Source organism: Rana temporaria, chromosome 8 (assembly GCF_905171775.1).
Source record: "Rana temporaria chromosome 8, aRanTem1.1, whole genome shotgun sequence".
Classification (NCBI taxonomy): domain Eukaryota; kingdom Metazoa; phylum Chordata; class Amphibia; order Anura; family Ranidae; genus Rana; species Rana temporaria.
Genome location: NC_053496.1, coordinates 66,744,976 through 66,770,966, shown reverse-complemented (window position 1 = coordinate 66,770,966; position 25,991 = coordinate 66,744,976). Strand labels below are relative to the sequence as shown.

The 25,991-nt window shown below is 44.3% G+C and overlaps 1 protein-coding gene across 3 annotated transcripts in view; it reads left to right on the top strand.

The window, feature by feature from the left end:
• The window catches only part of TACC2 (transforming acidic coiled-coil containing protein 2), a 235,628-nt gene that overhangs the window by 107,737 nt on the left and 101,900 nt on the right, over nt 1-25,991 (top strand). For all 3 annotated transcript variants that reach the window (XM_040361948.1, XM_040361949.1, XM_040361946.1), the window contains exon 8: nt 24,404-24,570. In XM_040361948.1, the coding sequence (XP_040217882.1) occupies nt 24,404-24,570 (167 nt within the window). The remainder of the gene's footprint in view (nt 1-24,403; nt 24,571-25,991) is intronic.

Below are 25,991 nucleotides of genomic sequence, written 5' to 3'. Positions count from 1 at the left end.
CAGTAGGTTGTGGGTATCTAGATGCTGTTGCAGCTGTTGTACCACTACTTTCTCCATTATCTTAGAGAGAACGTTTAGGCCTGTTATGGGGCGGCGGTGAATTGGGTCCTTGGGATCCAGATTCGGTTTTTTCAGGATGGGCTGGATTATGCCCTCTTTCAGCATGGATGGCACTATGCCTTCCTTGAAAGATTGATTTATAAGCTGTGTGATGGGTGGCGCCAGAATGTCGGCACAATCCTTCAACAGCTTAGTAGGGATGATATCATTGGGCGATGTGCTGTTCCGCAAGGCACCGATGATATTTTTTGTGGTGTCGCTGGAAATAGGCTCCAGAGTGAATTTTGTCGAGTGCAGAAAATTTCTGCGAGAATTTTTTGGCTGATTGATAGCCGGATTGAGGTGGGTATTGTTTTTCAGAATACTTTCCCGGATTCTTTCAATTTTACTAATGAAGAAATCCGATAGTTCATTACAGAACTCTTGGGTGTCTGAGTTGGGGACTTCAAGACAACCCGGATTCATGGTCTGGGTGACCATTTTGAATAGTTCGCGGGGACGATTTAGGGAACTGTTAATTGCCATAGAAAAATGGTGTTTCTTGGCTTTGAAAATTTCTTTGTGATATCGTGTTGTTGTTGCTCTGTAGAAGATAAGATTATCCTCTGCAGGGTTTCTTTTCCAGGCGGCTTCCGCCCTCCTGCGCTCTCGCTTCAGAAGCGATAGCTGGTTGTTATACCAGCCAGACTTTTTCCTGCGGCTGCCGAATTTGCGTTTCGGTGCTACTAAGTCGGCTGAGTGTAGTAAGGCTGCGTTTATGGCGTCCAGTGTATCAGCGGCTGTTTGCTGAGGCTGGATTGTTTTAATTTTGTTTCTCAAGGTAGATTTGAAGAGTTCCGAGCGGAGCTTCTTCTGAGACCTAGCCCAGTGTATTGTCACCGGTTTTGGTGCTTTTGACACTGGGGGGATTTTGGAGATTGTGAACTTGATTGCATGGTGGTCTGTCCATGGCAATGGTTCATTTTCTAGAATGCTTATTTCCAGATTTTGTCTGAAAATTAGGTCAAGTGTGTGACCTGAAGCATGAGTGGGCCCGCATATAAGTTGCTGTAGTCCTAATCTATCTAGGTGCTCAATGCAGGCGTCCGCAATGGGATCCTGTGTGGAGTTGGCCCACAGGTTGAAATCCCCGAGTAGCAAAAGATGTTTGCTGTTGAGGGTATAAGTGGATATAAACTCTGTTAATGATGGCAAAAACTGCGATTTAGGCCCAGGTGGGCTATAACAGAGGAGAATGTGAACAGTCTCCTGGGGGGAGGTTTGAAGCTGAAGAGTAAGGGTTTCCATGAATGGAAGAGGATTTTGCAGGGCTGGTTTAGTGATTGCGATGTGATTCTTATGGATCACCGCAAGGCCTCCTCCTCTTTGCCCTATTCTGTTTTCTGTTATTAGGTGATAGTTTTCTGGCACCAGTTCATCGAGAATGGTGTTACAGTCATCTGAGAGCCAGCTTTCTGTAATAAAGAGGCAGTCTAGATCGTTTAGTAGTAAGAAATCGTGGATTTCTGATCGGTGTTTTACTGCCGATCTTGTATTAATCAAAACACATGATATGTGTTTTGGCTGTGTCAAGTGGTTAAAATTTTTGATGATCGATCGTCGATCGACTCTCCATAGTTGGTCTATTTTTAAGGCCTTTTTGGTGACGGCTGGTAATGTAGTTGCGAATTGTCTCAGATCTCGTATGGAGTCCGCAGAGTAACGCAGATTACCCATTATTGCCTGTCACTGTGGGGGGGGTTGATGATTTAAGTTTATAATTGGAGGGAGGATTCATAGAGTCCTTCCTCTTGATCTTGGTCCGGAGGAAGGCGAAAAAACCCCTGGCAGAGCTGAGCCAATATGCTGTCACGGGGAAAAATTCCTTCCTGATCCCTGAGGGGCGATCGGCTGCAAAGCCCTGGACCAAGTATCGTAGGGTAAAGGGAGGAGAGGAGGGTGACAGGAGTCCCTGTTCTGAGGGGGTACCAAGCCTCAGATTTGTCTGGGTAGTGTTAGCTTTATCTTTTATAAAAAAAGCAAAAAGACACTGCTCATTACTAATCCCGGGAGGACGGGGTCCTCCAGGGATATGGGCGGGGGAGTATCTTTCCTAGAACTAGCGTATTTATTCCTGGCTGCGGCGCGCCACTAGGCCGCGGCTGAAGCCGCGGTGTTTCCTGATTACGGCGGCCGCGAAAGAGTCAGGCCTGGCGCGGATGCGGAGAGAAACGGCCGCCCGCGCAGTGCAAGAAACGTGCGAGATGCGGGGCGATCGTGGGTGATTGTATGGGAACAAATGTGGATTGCAGAAAGCAGTGTCCACAGTGTCCACAGTTGGAACCGCTGGGGTGGCTGTCCTTACAAGGACGGTTCCCAGTGATTCCAGGGGGATAGACCTGAGAAGCAGGGATAGAGTCTTACCAGTCCAAAAGCTGCAGGTGAGAAAGCGGCAGCCAGGCAGCAAGGTGCTGGAAGCGAGCGGAGGCGACGGAGAGGAACCCCTACCTGTCTGGGACCAGGAGCCACACGTCCTACTACTAGGGCCGTGCGCCGATTACTGCTGGCCCAGTTCTAGCCCTGGGGAGGAGTCGGAGTCGGCGTGCTTCTGCCTCTGCTTCTGCTTCATTGACATTGACATTGACATTCAATACTAAGTACATTGTGAAAGGTGTTGAAAATGTGTGTTGATATACATTAAATTTTTTGCTGTGTTTCCATTGTTTTTAATGGAAAAATCACATAGTTATGAATCCATCCTTATAATGTTTTTGAAAATACAAAGAAAAACTAAAGTCCACAAATATTCACCTCCTTTTCAGTCATGTGACATTTGCAAACTCCCACACCAGTGCCAACATCTTCATGTCAATTTATTTTGTCAGAATATTCTGTGCAGTTGGAATGTGTGAATGCAGAACATACCTAATTATGGGCACTAGATGGCACTGAATATCATATGAAAGGAGTATGCTCCTCAGCACCATCTAGTGACCATAATGTGGTATTTACCACATACATTCGCCCGAGAATACGGCAAACAGCTATGCAAATACATTTTGCACACTTTCTATAAATACACCACTTAACTTGTTGTGAAGCATTATTGGTTTAGATGTAAAATATTGTTTATCTGATTTTTTCTGCAAAATGTGCTGAAAAACTCGGCTTATACTCGAGTATATACGGTATGTTCATTGCTGGGGTTTGGAGAACATTCTTTGTATATCTGTGTATTAATGCTGCAGAGTTATTTTAGGATTTGCATTGTCCCCCTTCCATCCTTATCTGATTTCATTTCGTACTGTGAATAGATTGTCACCAATTCCCTTGGTCATGATTTGATATTTCATTCTAAGTTTCCACCTTGGATATATTCTGGGAAATTCCACTCTCTTGGAACTTGGCTGCTATCACTCATCTGCCTTACAATGTATTTTTATGGATAGAGGAGAACACAGAAGTCACGGTGACTGACGCTGAGAGACATATGGTTGTGTTGGTTGTGCGGGGGAATTAGTGTCACTAATATCTCAGTGGGGGGGGGGGGGGGGGGGAGAGAAAGTGATATCCAGGAAAGGGGAGAAGCGGCCACAATACCTTCTGTTTTGTTTGTGCTTTTTACAGTTCTTTTAGAGATCAGTTTTCATGTCTTTGTATGACTGCCTCTTCTTCCCAAAAGAAAATACTCACTCTGTATTTATTAACCCTGAGATTAGTGATGTACAATGGCAGCCAATCACAAGTTAGATGTCAAAAGTCATTAGATCAAGCAGGGATGAGCTGATAGCTGGTTGGTCACTTTAGGCTGCAACATAATTCCTTTGTTAAAAAGAATTGAGTTATTAAGTTGACAATAATTTAAATCAACCTATGTTTAAGGGAAATGTAGGCGACCATGGCTTACCTACTGCTAAAAATGCTAACTGCCTGGCTGTAACGCTAATTCATCAACATCAGTACTTTCTGGATATGCGGCAGGTGAAGTCTGAGTCCATGATCTGTATGTTTTTTCCAGGTCAAAGGCTCGGGAGAAGTCATACATTTATTTAGCACAACGGCCAGACGATCAGCATTTTCAGATGGGGTCAGAAATGTCAGCCTATGTATTTCTCTTAGGACAGGTTTCCTTATTTAGTACAGCCCTTAACATATCACCCTGCATCATTTTGAAGCCATCAAAACTATTAAAAAGAATAGCCAATGCACATCTGACATTACTCTTTCATTTTGGGGTTGACCAATAAAAGTATAATTCTGTGGTCCAAAATGGCCTGTCTCAACAAAGAGTGCTTATTCTTAAGTGAAGTTACCCATAGCTGCTGGTCAGAATTCACTGCCAAAATCAGACCAGTGCAATATGTATTCTGATTGGCTACTATTAGTCACTGTGTTCATGAATTAGCACTGAAGAATAAGGGCAATGCTAAAATGTATGGAAAATGCATGTACATTTCCATCCATATTAGTTGCGTTCTAATGCGGTCTGATGTCCGTTGACATACGGTACTTTTTGATGTCCATTTACATGCATGCGCAGTGTTATGGTGTAAATGGGACACATTGGAAGTTATTGTTTTTCAGATTTCCCTTCGTTGATCTGCGTTTTTCAGCTGCGCTTAAAACACAGATCAACGCACTGAAGTGACTTGATCCTTAGAGTGCAAATCTTATCAGGATCCCGCTGGTCGAGCGGAGTGGATTCCCCTAAAACACGTGAATGGATTCCCCTAAAACACGTGAATGGATTCCCCTGAAACACTAATTCATACAAGTGAATCAGAATTAGCTCCAGGGCCAACATTACTTGCAGAGTAGTTCCGGGGGCCAAAACTACTTGCAGAGTACTTCCAGGGCCAACACTACTTGGCAGAGTAGTTCCAGAACCAACACTACTCTGCAGAGTAATTCAAAGGCCAACACTACTTTGCAGAGTAGTTCCAGGGCCAATACTATTTGGCAAAGTAGTTCCAGAGCCAGTACTACTTGGCAGAGTAGTTCCAGGGCCAACACTACTTGGCAGAGTAGTTCCAGGGCCAACACTACTTGGCAGAGTAGTTCTGGGGCCAACACTATTTGGCAGAGTAGCTCCAGGGCCAACACTATTTGGCAGAGTATTTCCAGGGCCAACACTATTTGGCAGAGTATTTCCAGGGCCAACACTACCTGGCAGAGTAGTTCCAGAGCCAACACTACTTGGCAGAGTAGTTTCAGGGCCAACACTACTTGGCAGAGTAGTTCTAGGGCCAACACTATTTGGCAGAGTAGTTCTAGGGCCAACACTACTTGGCAGAGAAGTTCCAGGGCCAACACTACTTGGCAGAGTAGTTTCGGGGGCCAACACTACTTGTCAGAGTAGTTTCAGGGCCAACAATACTTGGCAGAGTAGTTCCAGGGCCAACACTACTTGGCAGAGTAGTTCCAGGGCCAACACTACCTGGCAGAGTAGTTCCAGAGCCAACACTACTTGGCAGAGTAGTTCCAGGGCCAACACTACTTGGCAGAGTAGTTCCAGGGCCAACACTACTTGGCAGAGTAGTTCCAGAGCCAACACTACTTGGCAGAGTAGTTCCAGGGCCAACACTACTTGGCAGAGTAGTTCCAGGGCCAACACTACTTGGCAGAGTAGTTCCAGGGCCAACACTACTTGGCAGAGTAGTTCCAGGGCCAACACTACTTGGCAGAGTAGTTCCAGGGCCAACACTACTTGGCAGAGTAGTTCCAGGGCCAACACTACTTGGCAGAGTAGTTCCAGGGCCAACACTACTTGGCAGAGTAGTTTCAGGGCCAACACTACTTGGCAGAGTAGTTCCAGAGCCAACACTACTTGGCAGAGTAGTTTCAGAGCCAACACTACTTGGCAGAGTAGTTACAGGGCCAACACTACCTGGCAGAGTCAGCGGCATGACGCCAATGATCCTTTAGCTTTCTATAAGGGCATTTTATCCACCACTGTAAAGAGGATATGCTTCTCACTGACCACCAATTTAGGCTGGGTTCACACTACGATTTTCCCGTCCGTCAGCCGCATACGATTTATATGAAAAAACGTATGCGGCTGAAACGGACGTAAATGTATGGAACCGCACATATGTGCGTTTTCCATTGACTTTAATGTTAAAAAAAAACGTATGCGTTTGCCATACGGTTTCAAAAACGGCCGCAAAACCGTGGTTGAACACGGTTTTGCGTACTGTTAAAAAACGTTTTGCCAGCAAATCGTACGCACCCGGATGCATCTGAGTGCATACGATTTGCAATGCATTGTCTATGTATGCGTTTTCCCGTATGGGCCCGTACGTTTTCAATACTGAAATCGTATGCGGCTGACGGACGGGAAAATCGTAGTGTGAACCCAGCCTAAGAGACATTTTTCCCACTGAGCCCTGATAAAAAGAATTTTCAGATCTCAAAAACAATTTAAGGGTTAAGTCTGCTGCATTTACTTTCTGTAGCTCATAGGAGCTGATTAACTAAAGCAGAGCGCAGGGCAATGACGACATGCAGTAACCGATAGGTTCCATTTTATTGTGTGAAAATTAGCTATTGCTTACTGTGCACACTTCTGATGGTCCCCTATGGGTTACTGCGCAGAGTTTTTGAATAGCTGCTATGGTAATCCAGCATCTGGAAGGATGTGATGATTACTGCTTGCATCTATGGACATTTTTGGAGAGATCCTGAGCATTATGGGGTTAGGTTACCCTGTGTCAGGTGTGAGTGGTAGTACAGAGCTTTTATTATCAAGAATGGGATATGTAAATGCCATTTCTGCGTTTCTTTGTCAGCACGGATCTGTAGGCAGTTTATTATAAGGATCAGACGTAAAGGAGTTAAATCGAAGCCATTGCTTCCCCTCCTCCTCTCTGCTGGAGCCTGCGCTGCTGATGCTGCTCCAGCTCTCTCCATCTCCATTCTCTTATTTCACCTAGACCGACCACTCATCTTGCTCCCTTCCAAGCCATTCTCCTTGATGAACGAGAGCTCAGGGAGATGAAGATGCCCAATATTCTCCCGTGTTGAGGAACATTACAGTCCTGTCTCCCCTCCCCCTTCTTGCTTTTTCATTGTGCTGTCTGAGCAGACAAGCATCATCGTTCGTTGTGTGCTACAGCCATTTGCATTCAGCCAGTGACTTTGCTGAGAGCTTTCACAGATTGACTGGACTAATCACAGTGACGCCGTGACTTCGCTGAGGTTACAAGGAGCACGCCAAATGGATTCTATTCTGCAATGGAAATGACCATCACCTACTGTAGTGAGCGAGCAGAGGTGATGTTCCTCTGTGTTCCCTGGCGCTGCTCCCTGTGATATAAAGGTGGTGGCAGGAGCCAGGCTGCCTGAGGCTAACCTCTCCGGGCTGGATATTAGGGCTGCCAGCGGGTCGCTGATCTCCGCACTGCAGGCTCCTGTCTTACTCTGGGCCAGGCACTGCTGTTTTGGCAGTGCAGGAGGCTGTGAGCCGACCTGCAGCCTGCTGAGGATGGGAGGGACTGAGTCAGCACTGCAGCAGGGACAGGCCACAAGCCTGGCAAGTGAACCTTCTGAAAATATGTGAGTAATCTCTCATTTGGAATATTCCTTTGTGAATCGCAGTTGGTTTGATGGAGGCTGTCATAAATCTGTTTTCCGCGTGATGCGCAAGAGCTTCATGCGCTTCCTGAATTTCTCATTACCAGTGAATTGTGACCTTAACCTCTGAACCATAAGTGTGTTGTCATTCATTCATAAACCCTCAGTGCTTTGCATCCCATCAACTGCCATCTACAGTGTTCTGTACAGTGCCTATTAATCCTGACTCTCTAGTGGGTTGTGTCAGCTTCATTAGCCTGTAGAGTACTTGCTGTGCAGGCTGGGTTAGGGTAACGTACATGGGGAATATTTGATAAATTTTTCATAAAAACACATATGGCTGACACATAATGTATGTATATATTCAACCCAGCCAGTTGATTTTAGGTATTTTTTCCAATGACAAGTTTATTCACTAAGAAAGTGCAAAGAGTTGTTGTGATGCACAAAGTGTAGCAACCCATAGCAGCCAATCAGAATTCAGCTTGCTGTAGTTGGTAAGTGAGGCCCCGTACACATTTCTCGGCAGAATTCAGCCAGAAACTCGATGGGAGCCGTATTCTGCCGAGGAAACCCGGTCGTGTGAAACCGATGAGGATCTCGTCGAGCCAAATAGAGAACATGTTCTCTATTTCCTCGTTAGTCAATGGGGAAACTTGGCTCGCCGAGATCCTCGGCGGCTTCACAAGGAACTCGACGATGTGTTTTGCCCGTCGAGTTTCTCGGACGTGTGTACGGGGCCTGAGTGGTATCTATGGGTCATTTAATTTGCACATCCTGGCTGCACTGTAGTTGATCTCATAAGATACACATGGTATTCATACAGGGCTTTGACATTGTACCCCAAAATCATGTCATCTATCGTTACTCGATACGTGAACATTTCTGATGTACAGGTCAGTTCTCTAATTCTTCCACGTTAAATGTGGCACCTCTGAGCAAAGTTACAATGAGTATTGATGTGTTGCTTTGAAAAGAGAGTTTGTAGGGGGCACTTTCACAACTTGCACCTAGTAGCACTAATGCAGAAAGTGTTCAGCCTCTCCTTGCCACTGGCAAGATACAAGACCTATTGAATACCTTCAGTTTTGGCAGGTTTGTTTGTCACCTGGATTGTTACAGGTCTAGCTAAATCAAAGGAACCAAGTATAACTGCAAAAACACCATTGACTGTTGTTGTTATTGAAAAGTATACTGTGGGGTTGATTTACTAAAACCGGAGAGTGCAAAATGTGGTGCAGCTCTGCATAGTAGCCAATCGGCTTCTAACTTCAGCTTGTTCAATTAAGCTTTGACAAAAAAATCTGGAAGCCGATTGGTTTCTATGCAGAGCTGCACCAGATTTTGCACTCTCTAGTTTTAGTAAATCAACCCCTGTGTGTTCCTTGGGTCCTAAAAACTAATTGCAAACTCCTAGATTCTAGATCCTAAATTTGACTCCTAGATTGGCCTCAAATGTATAAGTACATTTGTCCATCATATCTATGTGGTTTTAACATCCAAAAACCAAAGGTAGATGTGAGGAACAGGGCTTAAATCTTTTAGCAAAAGGTATTAGTTGGTCTTGGGACTTAACCTCGGCAGCTCTACTACAAAAGTGGAAGACCCCCAAAGAAGCAATGGCCTCTCCAATTGAAGTCCAAGTAAACTCAAAAAAAGGAAGATCAGATGACCGCACTCAAAAGTTGGACACTCCAAAAAGCTTTAATATAAATCCCCCCAAAAAAGTAGGGAGACAGGTAAGGAATTTCATGCTACAAGTGCTTACTCGTAACTGAGTTGCGAAAAACGCAACTTGTAGCGTGTAACGCTTTAACTGTCTCCCTACTTGTTGAAACGTGTTATTGTGTGTTTTCATGGATTTATAATAAAGCTTTGTGGAGTGCTTCAATCCTTGAGTGCGGTCATCTTCTTCCCTATATTTCCCACGAACTGGACTGCCACCTTGGGGTGTGCATTGGAGTTGTCAGGACCTACATTGTACACTATCTCACCTGGAGCGGTGTTCCTTGGTTGGATTAAACTCAACAAGAACAGCAGCAGATGGTCATCTTAAGAGTTCATAATCAGTTACTGTTGGTAAAACCAAGACAATAAGAAGGTTAAATGTAGCCAATGTATTTCAGGGCCAAGAAGAAAAAGAAATCAGCAAGATAAATCAACAAGGTTGGTCGTTGACCCTTGAAACATGTTAGGCCTCGTACACACGACCAAGTTTCTCGGCAAAAACCGGCAAGAAACTTGCTGGGAGATATTTTTTTGCAGAGGAAACCGGTCGTGTGTACATTTTCGTTGAGGAAACTGTTGACAAACTCGACGAGCCAAAAAGAAAGCAAGTTCTCTATTTCCTTGACGGGAATGGAGAAAATTGGCTTGTCGAGTTTCTCGACTGCTTCACAAGGAACTCGACGAGCAAAACGATGTGTTTCGCCCGTCGAGTTTCTCGGTTGTGTGTACGAGGCCTTAGATACCATTGACATTCCCGTTGTCTCGGTTTTACCAACAATTAATGATTATGTTCTCTTGAAAAGACTTTTGGCACTCTTGTTGATTTCACTTTCGTGTGGTTGGAATGGCCATCATAAGTAGCCTTTGGGCAGTACTGTGTATGGCAGGGGGGCTGTGAACCATGACGGGTGTTTGAAGTCTGTTGTTTTGCATTAAAGTGCAAAGAATGCATGGCACCTTCAGTCCATTTTCACACATACAAAGATATGAGAATGCAGGTGGATGTGAGGGCTGGACAATATTTCCCGAGACTATCTTGCTGTCTAATATTCAAGCATAGCCATTCATTCTATCAATGCTTGAAATCGTTTTAATAATCTAATGGTGAGCCTGTTCATAGGTCCTCCGACACAGATGTACTGACCTATTACAACATTCGGGATGCTCCACATCAAGCCGTAGATGTTTGCTACAGAAAAAATCATTAATTGGATTTGTTCGTCCTTGTTGGCGATAAGCTCTTTTATGGAATTGTCTAAAATGCACTGCGCTCTCAACTGGAAAGTGTCGCTGTCCTTTATATATGGACTGTAAGCTTATTTACTATTGTGTGGTCCTAGAGCGGATTTCACTATTTCTTTTATCTGGAAAAACACCTTTTTTATTGCTGCTCAACATTGCGTAGAAAAAGTCTCTAATGAGGGGCCAGCAGCTGTCTTTGGTGGCTTTGTGCCAGGCCGGCTTTACCGTGTCCTCAGCCTTTTTCCTTGTATTTAATCTGTGCCAGTTCATCTTATTGCCGCTCAACAGCACTCCCTGCTATGTTACCCCAGAATCTTTTCCACCCAAGTTATTCCTCGGAGAGACATCACACCGAGCTGCTGTCATGCTAAGGAATGTGTGTCACTGCTGGCTAGTAATGACATCCAACGGCACCATACTGTAAGCACCTGAGATCTTCAGCCTCATAAGTATTTAAACATGTTCTACCATCTCTGGGGAAAGATGGCAGTGAATACACTTTTCATGACAGCGTGTTAAATAGGTTGTCTTAGACAATGTATTTGCTCCAGCTAGACTAGAGACTACGTAGAAGCAGAAGACTCCATTTTGATGGTGTCGTTGAAGAGGTCCATGCATTTGTTCTGCTTTGATATTAGAAGGTCTTTTACTGGTATACCTATTTCATAGAATTCCCTCATTTTAATTTATCTACTGTCTATGTAATAGGGTGAAGGACGATCGTAGATGTAGTGATGAGGTTTTGTGTGTGCATGTGGCTACCTGTGCTTTGTTTTGTCTTGAACTAGTACTGAAATCAGTAATGGAGAGACGGAAGCAAAGAAACGACTATAGGGACGTAGAGCTGGAAGACAATGTCACTGTCGGGCTTACTTAAAGCTCAGCTTCAGGCAAATATAATAAAATGCATTTCCACATTCCTTTTAAAATAATCAGGGGCCTATTCACATTCATTCATTGCAGTTACAGGCATACCCCACTTTTAAGTACACAATAAGGTTTATTTACTATCGCTGGAGAGTGCAAAATCAGGCTCACTTCTACATAGAAACCAATGAGCTTCCAGGATTTATTACCAGGCTTTATTGAACAAGCTGGGGTTAGAAGCGAGCCTGATTTGGCGCTTTCCAGCGATAGTAAATAAACCCCATTGTGTACTTAAAAGTGGGGTATGCCTTTCTATGTCTTTTGAGGTATGCTACTGAAAGTGATGGTAACACAGTGTGGTGCGTTGTGGTTTATTTTGAAAGCATTCTTGGGCCGGTGTATTGTCACAGTTTGCTGCCTATCCTAGAATGCTCCGGAAGTCACGTGGCGGCCAACTGCGCATGCGCGATGCGTTCCAAACGCAAATGCGATGCGTTCCAATGCATTCACGACAGTGCACACCAGTGAAACCTCGGTCGGCATCCAGGCTCTTTCCTTAACATCCCCGTGGATTGGAGGATGTTAAAAAAAGAGGCAGGAGGCCGAGCGGAGCGAGGATGTGAGGCCGACTGGCCACTTTCCTCTAAATCCACGTCGCCCTGAATGCCGGGTTCGCTGGTGTGTACTGTCGAAAATCCATTGGAACGCATCGCACTTGCGTTTGGAACGCATCGCGCATGCGCAGTTGGCCGCCACGTGACTTCCGCAGCATTCTAGGATAGGCAGCAAACTGTGACACTACACCGGACATACACGGTTCCAATCTTGGCTGGTTCTGCATCGCGCATGCGCAGTTGGCCGCCACGTGACTTCCGCAGCATTCTAGGATAGGCAGCAAACTGTGACACTACACCGGACATACACGGTTCCAATCTTGGCTGGTTCTGCAGGAACTGGCCAAGATTCGAACCGTTATTGGGCAGGCTGAATGTACCAAGTTGATTGATCAATCAACATGAGTACAACCAGCCTGCCCGATTCTCTTGCGATCGGCGCTAGCGTCTTTTTTTTGCTAGTGATAATCACAGTCTTGGCCTGGCAGGAGGGATTCCCACGCCAACATTGTCTGTGTTGATGGAGGAATCGAGCAGGAAGGCAATTCACTCTGTGTATGGCTGGCCTTAGAGACAAGTTTTCCTGACACCAAGAGAAAAAAAGATGACAATGGAGGGATCTCCATCAGAGTGACAGTCTTGGCTCTGTTCCTGTGTGTTCCTCCAATCAGCTCTCAGACCTCTCCTCACTAAGCTCTGCTGAGTTTAACTTCAGCTCTCCACCCCCTTTCTTTTAAAACTACCAGACAAGCTTTAAAATTCAGCACTTTGAATGAATGTAGAGAAGACTGCAGATAAACGGGTACAACTTGGGATTGTCACTTTACTGGGTATATGTAATGCAGCGTACACACAACCGTTTTTTGGGTTGTAAAAAATGAAGTTTTTAAGGGTCTAGAAAAAACAAAGTTTTTTTCAACTTGATCATTAAAACGGCCTTGCATACACACGATCGTGAAAAAAAAATGCTCTAGCAAAGCGCGGTGACGTACAACATGTACAACGGCACTATAAAGAGGAAGTTCCATGCGGATGACGCCACCCTTGGGGCTGCTTTTGTGTTAATAAAAGACGATTTGCGCTTTTCAGTCTGTTACAGCGTGATGAATGTGCTTACTTCATTACGAACACTAGTTTTAGCAGAACGAGCGCTCCCGCCTCATAACTTGATTCTGAGCACATCACGTCGTTAAAGCCCACACACGACCATATTCTACAACCTTAAAAACTACAACGTTTAAAAACGTTGTGAAAAAATAGAGCATGTTCGAAATTTTTAATGCCCATTTTTTGCCGATGTGCGTGCCTGTCGGCCGCGATGTCCGCCAGGCACCCGCGATTGGCGGTTACAGAGACAAGGACGTGGATCTGTGTGTAAACACACAGATCCACGACCTGTCAGGGAGAGAGGAGACCGATCTGTGTCCCTTGTACATAGGGACACAGATCGGTCACCTTCCCCAGTCAGTCCCCTTCCCCCACAGTTAGAAACACTATGCAGGGTACACATTTAACCCCTCCCTCGCCCCCTAGTGTTAACCCCTTCAATGCCAGTCACATTTATACAGTAATTAGTGCATATTTATAGCACTGATCGCAGTATAAATGTGAATGGCGCCAAAAATGTCCGATGTGTCCGCCATAATGTCGCAGTTCCAATTACTAGTAAAAAAATAAAAATAATTCTGTCCCCTATTTTGTAGGTGCTATAACTTTTGCGCAAACCAGTCGCTTATTGCGATTTTTTTTTTAGTAAGCAAGTGGTTAAAAAAAAAAAAACGTACAATCCCATATACCCACAGTTGATCCAGAGGAAGTAAAAAAAAAACAGCAAAGCATGATTCAATTTGCTACAGCAGGGGAAAAAAATATTTCCTGATCCCACGAGAGGCAATCGGATTTACCCTGGATCAACTTTACCTATAAATGTTAGTACTCAGTTATATTCTGTACATTTAGGAAAGTATCCAGACCTTTCTTAAAGCAATCTACTGAGCTGGCCAGAACCACCTCTTGAATACTGTTGTATTTTATGATAGATGCATTAGAACAAATAACTGAAATATGATACACAGAACACCTGGCAACACCTTATAGTGTACATATAGACACAAACTTGAGGTGTACTAAAATAGTTACATCCTCCAAGGGCCAGGGTCAACGCGTTTCACTGGTTAGCGTAGCTTCTTCAGGACCCATAGGTTAGGTATCAACTATCGACACATGGCGGAAAGAACAAAGGCATAAAGACGTCTGTGGGGCGGACACAGGGGCTCTAGCTCCCAAAAGCAGCCTGTAATATATGGATCAATATGGGCCAAAAAAGTCCCTGATTATAAAGTGGATGATATTAAGGTATGTTGTTTCCAGATCAGTTCCCAAAGTGTATATGTAGTTAGGCTATTATAAGAGAGCGATGCTCCAAATATGTATTGCCAGAGTCTCCAAGCATAGTTTAGCAGAGGTTCTTAACCACTTGGAATCCGCACTATGGACAAAAGACGTCCACAGCGCGGCTCTCAAGTGCCGAGTGGACGTCTTTGGATGTCCTCTTGTTGTCATTCCACGTGCGCGCCGCTGGGGGCGCGCAGCAGGGAAACGACGTTCCCGGCGCATCGCTGGGGAGCCGATGCGTGTGCCTGGCGGCCGTGATGTCCGCCAGGTGCCCGCGATCGGCGGTGACAGCAGGGATGTGGAGCTCTGTGTGTAAACACAGAGCTCCACGTCCTGTCAGGGAGAGAGGAGACCGATCTGTGTCCCTTGTACATAGGGACACAGCATCGGTCACCTCCCCCAGTCAGTCCTCTCCCCCCACACAGTTAGAACACACCCAGGATACACATTTAACCCCTTCCTCACCCCCTAGTGTTAACCCCTTCACTGCCAGTCACATTTATACAGTAATGAGTGCATTTTTATAGCACTAATCGCTGTATAAATGTGAATGGTCCCAAAATTATGTCAAAGGTGTCCGATATGCCCGCCATAATATCGCAGGTCTGACAAAAAAATCGCAGATCGCCGCCATTACTAGTAAAAATATGTAGAAGAATACAAATTGGCCTAAACCAAGGGAAATTTTTTAAAAAAAAATTGGGATATTATTACAACAAAAAGTAAAAAATATTGTGTTTTTTTATCAACATTTTCTGTCTTTTTATGTTTATAGCGCAAAAAATAAAAATCGCAGGGGTGATCAAATACCACCAAAAGAAAGCTCTATTTGTGGGAAAAAAATTATAAAAATTTAATTTGGGTACAGTGTTGTATGACCGCGCAATTGTCATTCAAAATGCGTCAGCGCTGAAAGCTGAAAATTGGTCTGGGCACGAAGGGGGTTTAAGTGCCCAGTAATGAAGTGGTTAAGTAGTAGCCATTCCCTGGGATAAATGAAAGTAGATGGTCATTGCAGGTGCCCTCCACACAGGAAGCACAGGAGATGCCGTCAACCACATGGTCTGTGTAAAGTCCACTCTCTCACCACCTTTTACTGATTGCTGCAACGCTTTCCCCTCCTCCGTTGCAACCACCACCAAAATCCTGTTTCCCTGGTGTTCAGCTTTAAACCGATCGCTCTGTACATAATAGGAGAATTAATGGGACTGACAACAAGCATTGATCTTCAAATGGATGGAAAACATACAGGTCTACTCTGGGAAAGCCTGCAAACCGGAAGGGGCTGCAAAGTCATGGTGATATCTTGGGAGATTCGGTTTTGGTTGAGCTGATGCTTCCATTGCCACGCTCATAAACATATACTGATATTAATTCATCTTTCCCACACATATGCCCTGAGCTCAATTAGAAAATCATTAGGGCATGGCGAGCACATGGAAGTCAGACAATAGCTCCCTGGGGCTAGAGTTATTTACAGGGCTTGGAGTTCTGGCTGTGTGTATGCGGGCTGCACATATGTAACTCTGAAAGTGCTAGTGAAAGGGCTCAAATTAAAAGGAAACAAAAATGTAGTTGATGCTGTGTGTCCTGTGTCCCTGTGACTATTGCTGTGACCTTGTTCTATGAAAAAAGCCTACACATATTTACATTTTTTACCTATGCCCTTAGGGGCAGATCCACAGAGATCTGCACCCGCGCAGCGTATCAGACATACGCTACGTCGCCGTACCTTACCTGGCTTTAGTTCGAATCCAGGAAGATTTCGCGCCGTAAGTTACGGCGGCGTAGTCTATCTCTGGCGGCGGAATTCAAATCGGAGATTAGGGGGCGTGTTTCATTTAAATGAACCGCGTCCCCGCGCCGAATGAACTGCGCATGCGCCGTCCCGAAATTTCCCGCCGTGCATTGCGCTAAATGACGTCGCTAGGACATCATTTTTTTTAACTTAAACGTGAATTACGTACATTCCGATTCACGGACGACTTACGCAAAAAAGAAAAAAAAATTTACGCGGGAACGATGGCCATACTTAACATGGCAAGTCTAACTATACGCCGCAAAATACCAGCTTTAACTATATGCCGGAAAAAGCCGACTACAGACGACGTAAGAGAATGCGACGGCCGCGCGTATGTTTGTGGATCGTCGGAAATAGCTCATTTGCATACCCGACACGGAAAACGACGAGAACTCCACCCAGCGGACGCCGAAGTATTGCATCCATGATACGCCGGCGTACTCTCTCTGTGGATCTGCCCCTTAGTTCTTATAGGGCATCTTATAACACTTGTAACCTCTTTGTTAGGCTGGCCATACACTGGAATCCCATCTGAATGTTCATACGGAAATTCTCCCAAAAAGTTCATCAGAGCATTCAATCTTGCCATTTTTGAGTCAACTAATTTCATTTTCAAATACAATTTTCAAATTTCCATTTTCAAATAAAATTTCATCAAAGCCCTTAAAATTTCATACTGACCAGTTATTAGAAAAAAAATCCCAGCCATACTAAACAGGTTTCTTTTTGTACCTACAATATGTTCAATTTTTCTTGAATGAAAACATTCACGGTTAAAATTTCATTAAAGGGGTTGTAAACCCTCATGGTGCTGCTCCCCAGTTTTATTTACCTGGATGTTGTCATCCTCTGGCCGGGAACGAGCACACCATCTCTAGCTGGTGTCTCGTGTCCTGATTGGATAGACTGATAGCAGCGCAGCCATTGGCTTCCGCTGCTGTCAATCAAACCCAATGATCTGGGGGCGGGGCCATGTCCTGTATTCTGTGTGAATCGACACAGATGCCAGACTCGGGAGTGCGCACGCATGGGTGCCCACCAAGGAGAGTGCTTCTCCAACGTGGACACTCGATCCAGGGAGGAGCCACCAGAAGAGGAGGTTCAGGACCTCTCCTTGCAAAATGACCTGCACAGTGGTGGTAAGTGTGTCATGTTTGTTATTTAAAAAATAAAAATAAAAAACAAGGGGTTACAACCCCTTAAATTTGAGAAATATATTTTATCATGTTCCCTCACATTTTCTCATCACTATGGTCGAAAAATTACATTGATTTGACTCCACCTACCATTAGAGAATTGAACGAACGTTCCTATTATGAAACTTCAGTCACACCTCAAACATTTTGGAAAGAATTCATGCAGCATGTAAAAACTTTTATATGATTTATCTACTTAATTTTCCTAAATCTGCAATTTTTCAATGTAAAAAGAAGGCTATAGTTACACCGACTCACCATATATGTCACCGCAGCCATTGTACCGGAGGGCAGCTTAAGCCAATGCCCTCAGTTTTCTGGGGAATCCATGCCGCTTCTCCGCCCTCTGCAATGCAAATCCATGCACGCGCAGTACAGCGGTACACATCGCAGTGCGCGCTTGCACACTACATGTTGTCTCTGTCCATCCTTCACCAATCTCTGCCTACCCTCTGCCCTCCTCCAGCTCTTCTCTGCCCTCCTCCAGCTCTCCTCCACCCTGCTCCAACTCCCCTCATAATAAAAAAAAAAAACAGAAAAGAAAGCCTGGAGACTCCTGGGATTTCTAATGAAAATATCCCAGGAGTCAACAGGAGCAGAGTAGACGTCATTCTCCTAGGCAGGGGAATCAGGAAGTAACAGGAACTATGTAAAAAAATGTATTTGGAGCTAGAAATTTTTAATTTTTTCATTCATTGATATTTAAAGAGGGGGAGAGAATGCTAATAGAAGGAAGTTGAAAGGTGGACTGAAGATCCACTTTAAAATATGTCAGGAGCAACACTTCCTCTTTTCTTTGGCCCACCAAAAGAAAGATTTGTTCTGAATGAAAACCATATTTACGGTTATGCCGCATACACACGATCGGAAATTCCATCAACAAAACCGTGGATTTTTTCCCCGACGGAATGTTGGCTCACACTTGTGTTGCATACACACGGTCACACAAATGTTGTCAGAAATTCCGAACGTCAAGAACGCGGTTTAACTCCTTTATAATAATATATATAAAAATTTCTATTATAACAAACTATTAAAAAAAAAATAATAAAGTGTTTAAAAGAGATTAAAAAAAAAAATGCGGTGACGTATAAAACGTACGACGAGCCGAGATCAATGAAGTTCAATGATTCCGAGCATGCGTAGGATTGGGTGCATAGGATTGATTCCGAGCATGTGTAGGATTTTTGTGCGGCAAAATTGCATACAGACGATTGGAATTTCCGACAAGAACTTTTGTTGTCGGAAAATTTGAGAAGCAGTTCTCAAATTTTTGTTGTCAGAAATCCCAACAGAAAATGTCCGATGGAGCCTACACACGGGCCCGAATTTCCGACAAAAAGCTCACATCTAACATTTGTTGTCGGAATTTCCGATCGTGTGTACTTTCATTCTTTCGAGAAAAAATTGCTCCTTTGCATTTTCTTGTCACCACGGCTGAAAATTAACTTTGGTTTGACCCACTAACCATTAGAAGATTGAAGGAACGTTCTGATTATGGAAAATTTCCAACAAAATTCTACTGGTTTATGGCCAGCTTGAGAAAACCAAAATAAATGTCTTTGTCTGCCCTTCACTCAGTATCCTGCTCTATAAAAATATGTCATGAGCAACACCTCCTCCTCTTTTCTGTGGCCTACACTGTTGGCTGTCCCCAAGGACGGTGTTGGGAAACCCAAGCTTGGGCAATTACACTGTGCAATATATGCCAGTCTGACAGGTTTTTTCTTTCCATCCCGTTCACTTTATACTGATTCAGCTTGAGTTAAAGCCCAGAGGCACAGTTACCAAATGTGTCTCCTTTTCCTGGGTCTTTATCTTCATAATACACATTCTCTATGTGGTGACAATGCTAGCATGTAACCTTATCTCTAGCCTCAGAGAGACAGTTCTTGTACCGACTGATGTATGTAAACTAATGATCTCTTTACAAGGCCATTTTATGCGAACACAGAAAACAGTATAGCATTTAATTTTTACCACTTATTACTATACTGTAGCAGCTACTTCATTGTGTGGAAACCTAATAATGTGTAAAATCTTCTCACGTGTGGCATTCTATGTGGTTATCCTGTTAGCTATACTGGCACAAGCTGTTACTGGATAATCTTGCTTATGTCCGTGCTAGTTCTAATCTATTGGTGGTGAACCTGGGTAAGGTTACCAGTAGGTTGTAACAGTCTTATGCCGCGTACACACGACCGTTATTCATGTCTTGGAAAAAAACAACGTTTTTATCAACGTGATTCCTCTCAAGCATGAAGCGCTCCATTCTGGACAAAGGGCGGGACTTTTCACGTTAAAGGTAGGTGATCGATGGCTGGGACCTCCCCGCTCCCGAGCAACGACCTCCTAACTAAAAAAGTCCCGCCTTTTGTCCAGAGTGGCCGCGCTTCATGTTTTGTGTAAATAAGACAGGCAGTGTAAAGAGGAGGGAGGTAGTGCAGCAATGAAAGAGATGGACCTGTCATGCTGTGGAGATAGTGGAATTGGCAGCGGCAGGCAGGTGGGCGAGCCGGCGAAGGGGAGAGGACACGCGGGAAACTGCTTGGCGAGGCTGCGGTCCACGTAGAATGGCCAAAGGGGCCGGAACAGGACCGCGGTCCACCATTTAGTGAAGCCCGATGTATACTATAAACTTTCCCACAATTAAGATTTCAGGACAAAATTCACATTTGCAGGATGGCTAATGTGTGCAGCGGTGAGCACGCTTGTCAAGTCCTCCTTAGACCTCATGTACACTGCTGCTGTTAAACGGACGTTCAGAGGCAGTTGAACGCTTTTTTCAACTGCCCCTGAACACATTTAATGTTATCTTATGTGACCATGTACACAGTCTCGTTTACAGTCGTTTTTAGGCAGTTGCTTTTAACAACGTTTCTATGAAAGCAAAAAAATGAGTTCAGACGCCGGAGATTTCCATGTTTCAGACGCCAAACACGGCTAAACGCGGTACCGGCGTGTCGACACAGGGTCACGTGTCTTCCTCAGGGGAAAGCATACACAGCACGGCATTTAATTAATTTTTTAGGTACTTTATACTGGTGCCATATCATGCAATAACATAGTTTCACTGTAATTTTGGGTATACAAAGTCCTAAACTGTTCTTTCAAGTTGCTGTATCTGCAAATATCCCATTGGCATTTATCTGAGGATTGAAAATTGTTTTGGAGGGGGAAGTTTAAAGTTGCTATAAGTACAGGTAGATGGCTTGTTTCCCTTGCTTTACTCGGTTTAGAATTTTGTCTGTAGCCCCACCTGGAGGTAAAACCTGATACCACTACCTAGTCATCAAGTTATTTTCTTATGTGGGTGCTTTTGTTTTTCAAAGGTGTCATGTCATGCAAAACCATCGTTTTATTGTAATTCTAGGTGTATATATAGTCCCAAGTTTTTTTATTTGGAATTCCTACTATTGCTTATCTTCAATTATTCAGTTGGTATTTCTGTATCAAAAAATGTTTTGAGGAGGAATTAAAAGTTGCTTTAAGTAGATGGCTTAGCTTTCTTGCTTTACTCAGATCAGAAACTCTTGTTTAAAATTGTGTCTTCAGCTCTACCTGGAGGTGAAACCTGGTATCACTACCTTGCCATAGGGCTAATTTCTTCTGTGGGTGCTTTAATATTTCAAAGGTTGTATATGAGCATAGGGGGGCTTCTAATGTCTTGTACACATGACCTGGATCTGGTGCTTGTTTCACACTACTGCGATCCAAGTAACACATTAACCTTTTCCAAAATCACAAATGCTGAGTTGCTAGATACAAACGGGCACCATTGAATATATTATAATTTCCCTTCTCATGTGATTCTGTCTGACTGTCAGGTCTTCCCTCCTGCTACTAAACGAGCAGCTCTTTTCTTTCAGTGCTCAGAAGCTGCTCAGCTGTCAGTTAATTACCAGCAACTCCTTGTTACCACAGTGACTTACCTGGTTACCATTTACCTGCCTCATTAGTCCAGCCTACAGCCAGCTCCTTTAAGCAGCTTAGCTCATTTCCTCCTTGCTCTTGTGTGGTCTCTAAGACCCCTTTCACACTGAGGCAGTTTTCAGGCATTTTAGCGCTATAAATAGCGCCTGTAAAGCACTTGAAAACTGCCTGCCATTGATTGCAATGGGTGCTTTCAAACTGGGGAATGCGCTTGCGGCATGTTAGAAAAAGTCCTGCAAGCAGCATCTTTGGGGCGGTTTGGGAGCACTGTATACAGCACTCCCATAACACCCTGCCCATTGCAATGAATGGGCAGTGATTCCAAAGTACCTGAAAAGCAATTCGGAATAGCCGCAGCACAGGAGTTTTTAACCCCTTTTTTGGGGTTAAAAGCACCCCGCCAGCGGTCGAAAATCAGCACAAAAGCACAGCCTAAACAGCAGTAAAGTGCCGTTAAAACAAGTGCCACTTTACCGCGAACGCACGGACGGCCCCAGTGTGAAAGGGGTCTAAGTGCGTTCCTTCCTGTGCTCTGATGTATGACTTGGCCTGGCTGACTTCCCGTACGATTCTTGTTCCTGATTTCTGCTCCTGACTTCCTGGTTTCCTGATCCCGGCTGGTTTATGGTTCCTGAAAGTGACTCTAGGCGTATTAGAAGTCGCACTTCTGTGAACCAGCCCTTAAGGTGTTGGAAGTGCAATATAAACTGCATGGAGATAATAAATTACATATTGCTGCGGTTGTGTAAGGTACCTGTGGTAGGTAGTGTCCAAAGTGGAGCTTGTATGCTGACGATTCAGACGAAAACGTAGTCAGGCAGGTCAAGTTGGCAACAGATCAGGCAAAGCGTTACAAAATTGAAAATCCAAAGAATAGTCAGACAGGCGGGGGTCATACATGGGCTGGCAGTGAAGTACCAAATCAGCAGGCTGGAGAATAGTCAAGAATTCAGGCAGAGGTTCAATACATGGTAGTCCAAACCACAGAGTTATCAGTACACCCAGGGAGCTAGTCCAAACAAACAGGCACTGAGTAACAGGAAGTGCTGCTATTTTTGGGTTGCTTGATTGTACATTGTCCGCAGCTGGCAACAGGTGGAGCTAGTGAGTCCAAGGCAATGCATCAAGCTGGGAGAACATTGCAGTAAGGCCCCTTTCACATTGGGACGTTTTTCATGTGGTACAGCGCTAAAAATAGCGCTGCTATACCGCATGAAAAATCATGCCCTGTACTCTTCAATGTGAAAGCCCGAAGGCTTTCACATTGAAGCGATGCGCTAGCAGGAACGCTCCAAAAGTCCTGCTAGCCGCATCTTTACCGCGGTATAGGAGCGGTGTGTTCACCGCTCCTATACCGCGCCTTCCCATTGAAATCAATGGGAAAGCGCGGTAATACCGCGGTAATACCGCCGCAACGCGGGCGGTATTAACCCTTTTTCGGCCGCTAGCGGGGGTTAAAACCTCACCGCTAGCGCCCGAATATCGCGGTAAACACGATGGTATAGCCGCGCTACAAATAGCGCGGCTATACCGTCACCGCGGCTGACGCTTCAGTGTGAAGCCAGCCTAACTCCAGAGCTTCTCCGTGGCACAATAGGCAAGACTGCAGCTGTGGGACCAGGAACATCCCAGTTCGAAGACACCCAGGTGCACGACAGGTTGTATTCCCTGACCAAAAATAAAACCTGTAAGGCAAAAGCATCGCAAACTAGCTCATTATGAAATGCTTACCTTAGAACAAAGCGCCCGCACCGCCTCCTGGTCACCGCTGAGGGAGCTGATATGTTGACTCGCCATTTCTTCTGGGTTCGCTGCTCCGGCGAGTCCTCCAGTCCGGCAAGGAGCTCTGATTTTCCAGCAGCATCCACCCGACCTTCAGAGCGCATGCGCCGCTGACGTCAGTGGCTGCATGCAAGGTGAATATCTCCTAAACTTTACAGGTTTAGGAGATAATCATTTTACCTACAGATAAGCCTTATTATAGGCTTACCTGTAGGTAAAAATGTGCAAGAGGAGGATACAACCACTTTAAACAACATCAAGCACAGGCTGTGCAAAATAGGTCAAATGTCAATTCTACAGAGGTATTGTTCCTCTCCCAAATATGCTAGTTGTTGAGGTTTTAAATCAATAGCAGTGAGAGAAGGACTTTTAGGCCCCTTTCAGACGGGCGGCAGTTTTGCCGCAATTAAAAGCATGTACATTTTCAGTGAAATTCAAGGCTCTGGGCACTGCGATTAGCTGCATTTGTACATTGAGATTACGTGCGGTTACATGCGGCCGCGTTTAGCTGCTGTAGTCATTTCCATAGCAACCCTTTTTATTTATTTTTATTATGATGTGCTTCCTGTTGTTCTTTTTTTTTTCTTTTCTCACGCTGCTATCCGCAGTTGACACAAAGACTGCGATTACCTGCGGTTAAGTCCATATAGCTGCGCTAAATCGCACCTGGACGCATTCAATTCTATTTTTTCTATTCGCACCAAACCGCATGCAACGAAATCGCAGCTAAACGTTGTGTGTGAATGGGGCCATAGGAAAGCATTGTGTGCTTTTAGCTGCGGTAGAAAACTAGTAAATCCGCAGCTAAAAGCACCATTCTATCCGTCCGTGTGAAAGGCCCCTGTTGACTAGAGTTTGTCTTTAAATGCTAAGTATTAGAGGAACGCCTCTTGTTTCAGACATATATTTTCCCCAAGGTTATTATTATAATCATGTCATGTAGACCTCACCTCACTGCAATACAAAGTTTTGCTTCCCTGTTTTGCTCAGACCGTCTGCTGTAAATGACCTCACCGATGTTAGAACTGCTTAATGCTAAATCATTTTATCCACGCCTGGAGCAGCATACCAGATTACCTCTGTCACTCTCACATTTCTTAAACAAGCAGTAACATAGAGTCGCTTCCATTATATAAGATCTGCTATATATATATGTGACGTGCACACGTGGCTGTTACACCTGAGGGGTGACCGTGAAACAAGGCGTTTATAATAATTATTCCCTTTCTGTACAGGAGCTCCGACTCTGAAGAAGCCTTTGAAACCCCAGAATCCACAACGCCAGTGAAGTCAGCTCCTCCGATCCCTATTCCGGACCTTCCAGAGGTTCAAGAACAGCAACCCCAGCAACGCCAGGATCTTGAGGAAGTTCTTCCCCCTCCGCCCAAGCCTGAAGAGCCAGGTATATATGCCAAAGGCATTCGTTGCTGCTTATATTAATGAAATGTAGAAACTCAAATACTGACCTTAACTATCGGCTAGAATAAAAGATTGAGAATTCTCCTGATGCACTTTTTAAAGTGGAACTTCACTCACTTAGTCAACATTGACTATTTTTAATCCTTATGCTGCTAGCATTAGTAAATAGATAGTAAAGTATATCATATTTACTTGTTTTAAACTTTTTTTTACATTTCTTCAGTTACGTCCTGGTTTTCAAGCCTAGGCACATTCTGTAATACTTTGTATAGGATTGCGGCTAGGTGATCAGATTATATCAGGCACCTCATCCCTATTTCAGATAGCTAGGACAACAGGGTTTTTGTGGGATTATGAAGGTGCCAGAACACACTTATATATAAAACATATACATTTTTTTTTACACAGATTAAAAATGAAGATATAAAATTTAACACATATCACTTCATTGGTCAAAAATAAGGTTTCCATTGTACAGGTGGTCATGGAGTGATGTCTGATACCGACATGTTTTGCCAAGATTAGCTTCTTCAGGAGATATTGCAGACCACCACTAGGCAGAGGACTAGAATAGAAATCATATATATCGTATAAAATATAACATTAAAGCATTGTATACAAATATATCAATATATATCTTTGCATTCACCCTGTCCAACTCATTGCATGCTTATCCAGCAGACCATATGGATCAACACCTCCGTCCACACTCCCAAAGAAGGGGGGCACCGTACAACTACAGAGGACACATAGAGACCGAGCTACGATAAAATAAATCATAAATGTATGAGCTAATAATATTCAAACATCTGGACATACCTAATAGTAGGTCCAATTGAGGGCCAAACGACCTCCATTATTTACTTACTTGAAATGTAGCCTCACTGTGCCCATGCCTCACTGTGCCCATGACTAGACTAACGTTTAACATGGGAGTCTATGGAAGGGGTGCCTGGCTTTGAAAAATCGGTGCTCCCCAGCCATACGTTTCCCAAACAACAAAATGTGTGCCAAGTTCCGGGTCCAGGGGACCTACGATCGGCCGGTACCGGGTCCCCAAAGTTACCGGAGAAATTTCCTTTTAACATGGGAGTTTATAGAAAGGGTGCCCGGCTTTGAAAAATCGGTGCTTCCTGGCCATAGGTCCCCCGGACAACAAACGACCGGCCAGTACCGGGTCCCCAAAGTCCGGGAGATCAGACGCAAAAAGGTGACTCGAGTATAAGCCGAGGGGGGCATTTTCAGCACAAAAAAATGTGGTGAAAATCTCGGCTTATACTCGAGTATATACGATACTGCTGTAATATATAGACGAGATATTCCATGATATCAAACTTGAGTACATACACATGTGTATAAACACAAATATATCTACAATTATATATACATCTATGCATCTTTTCG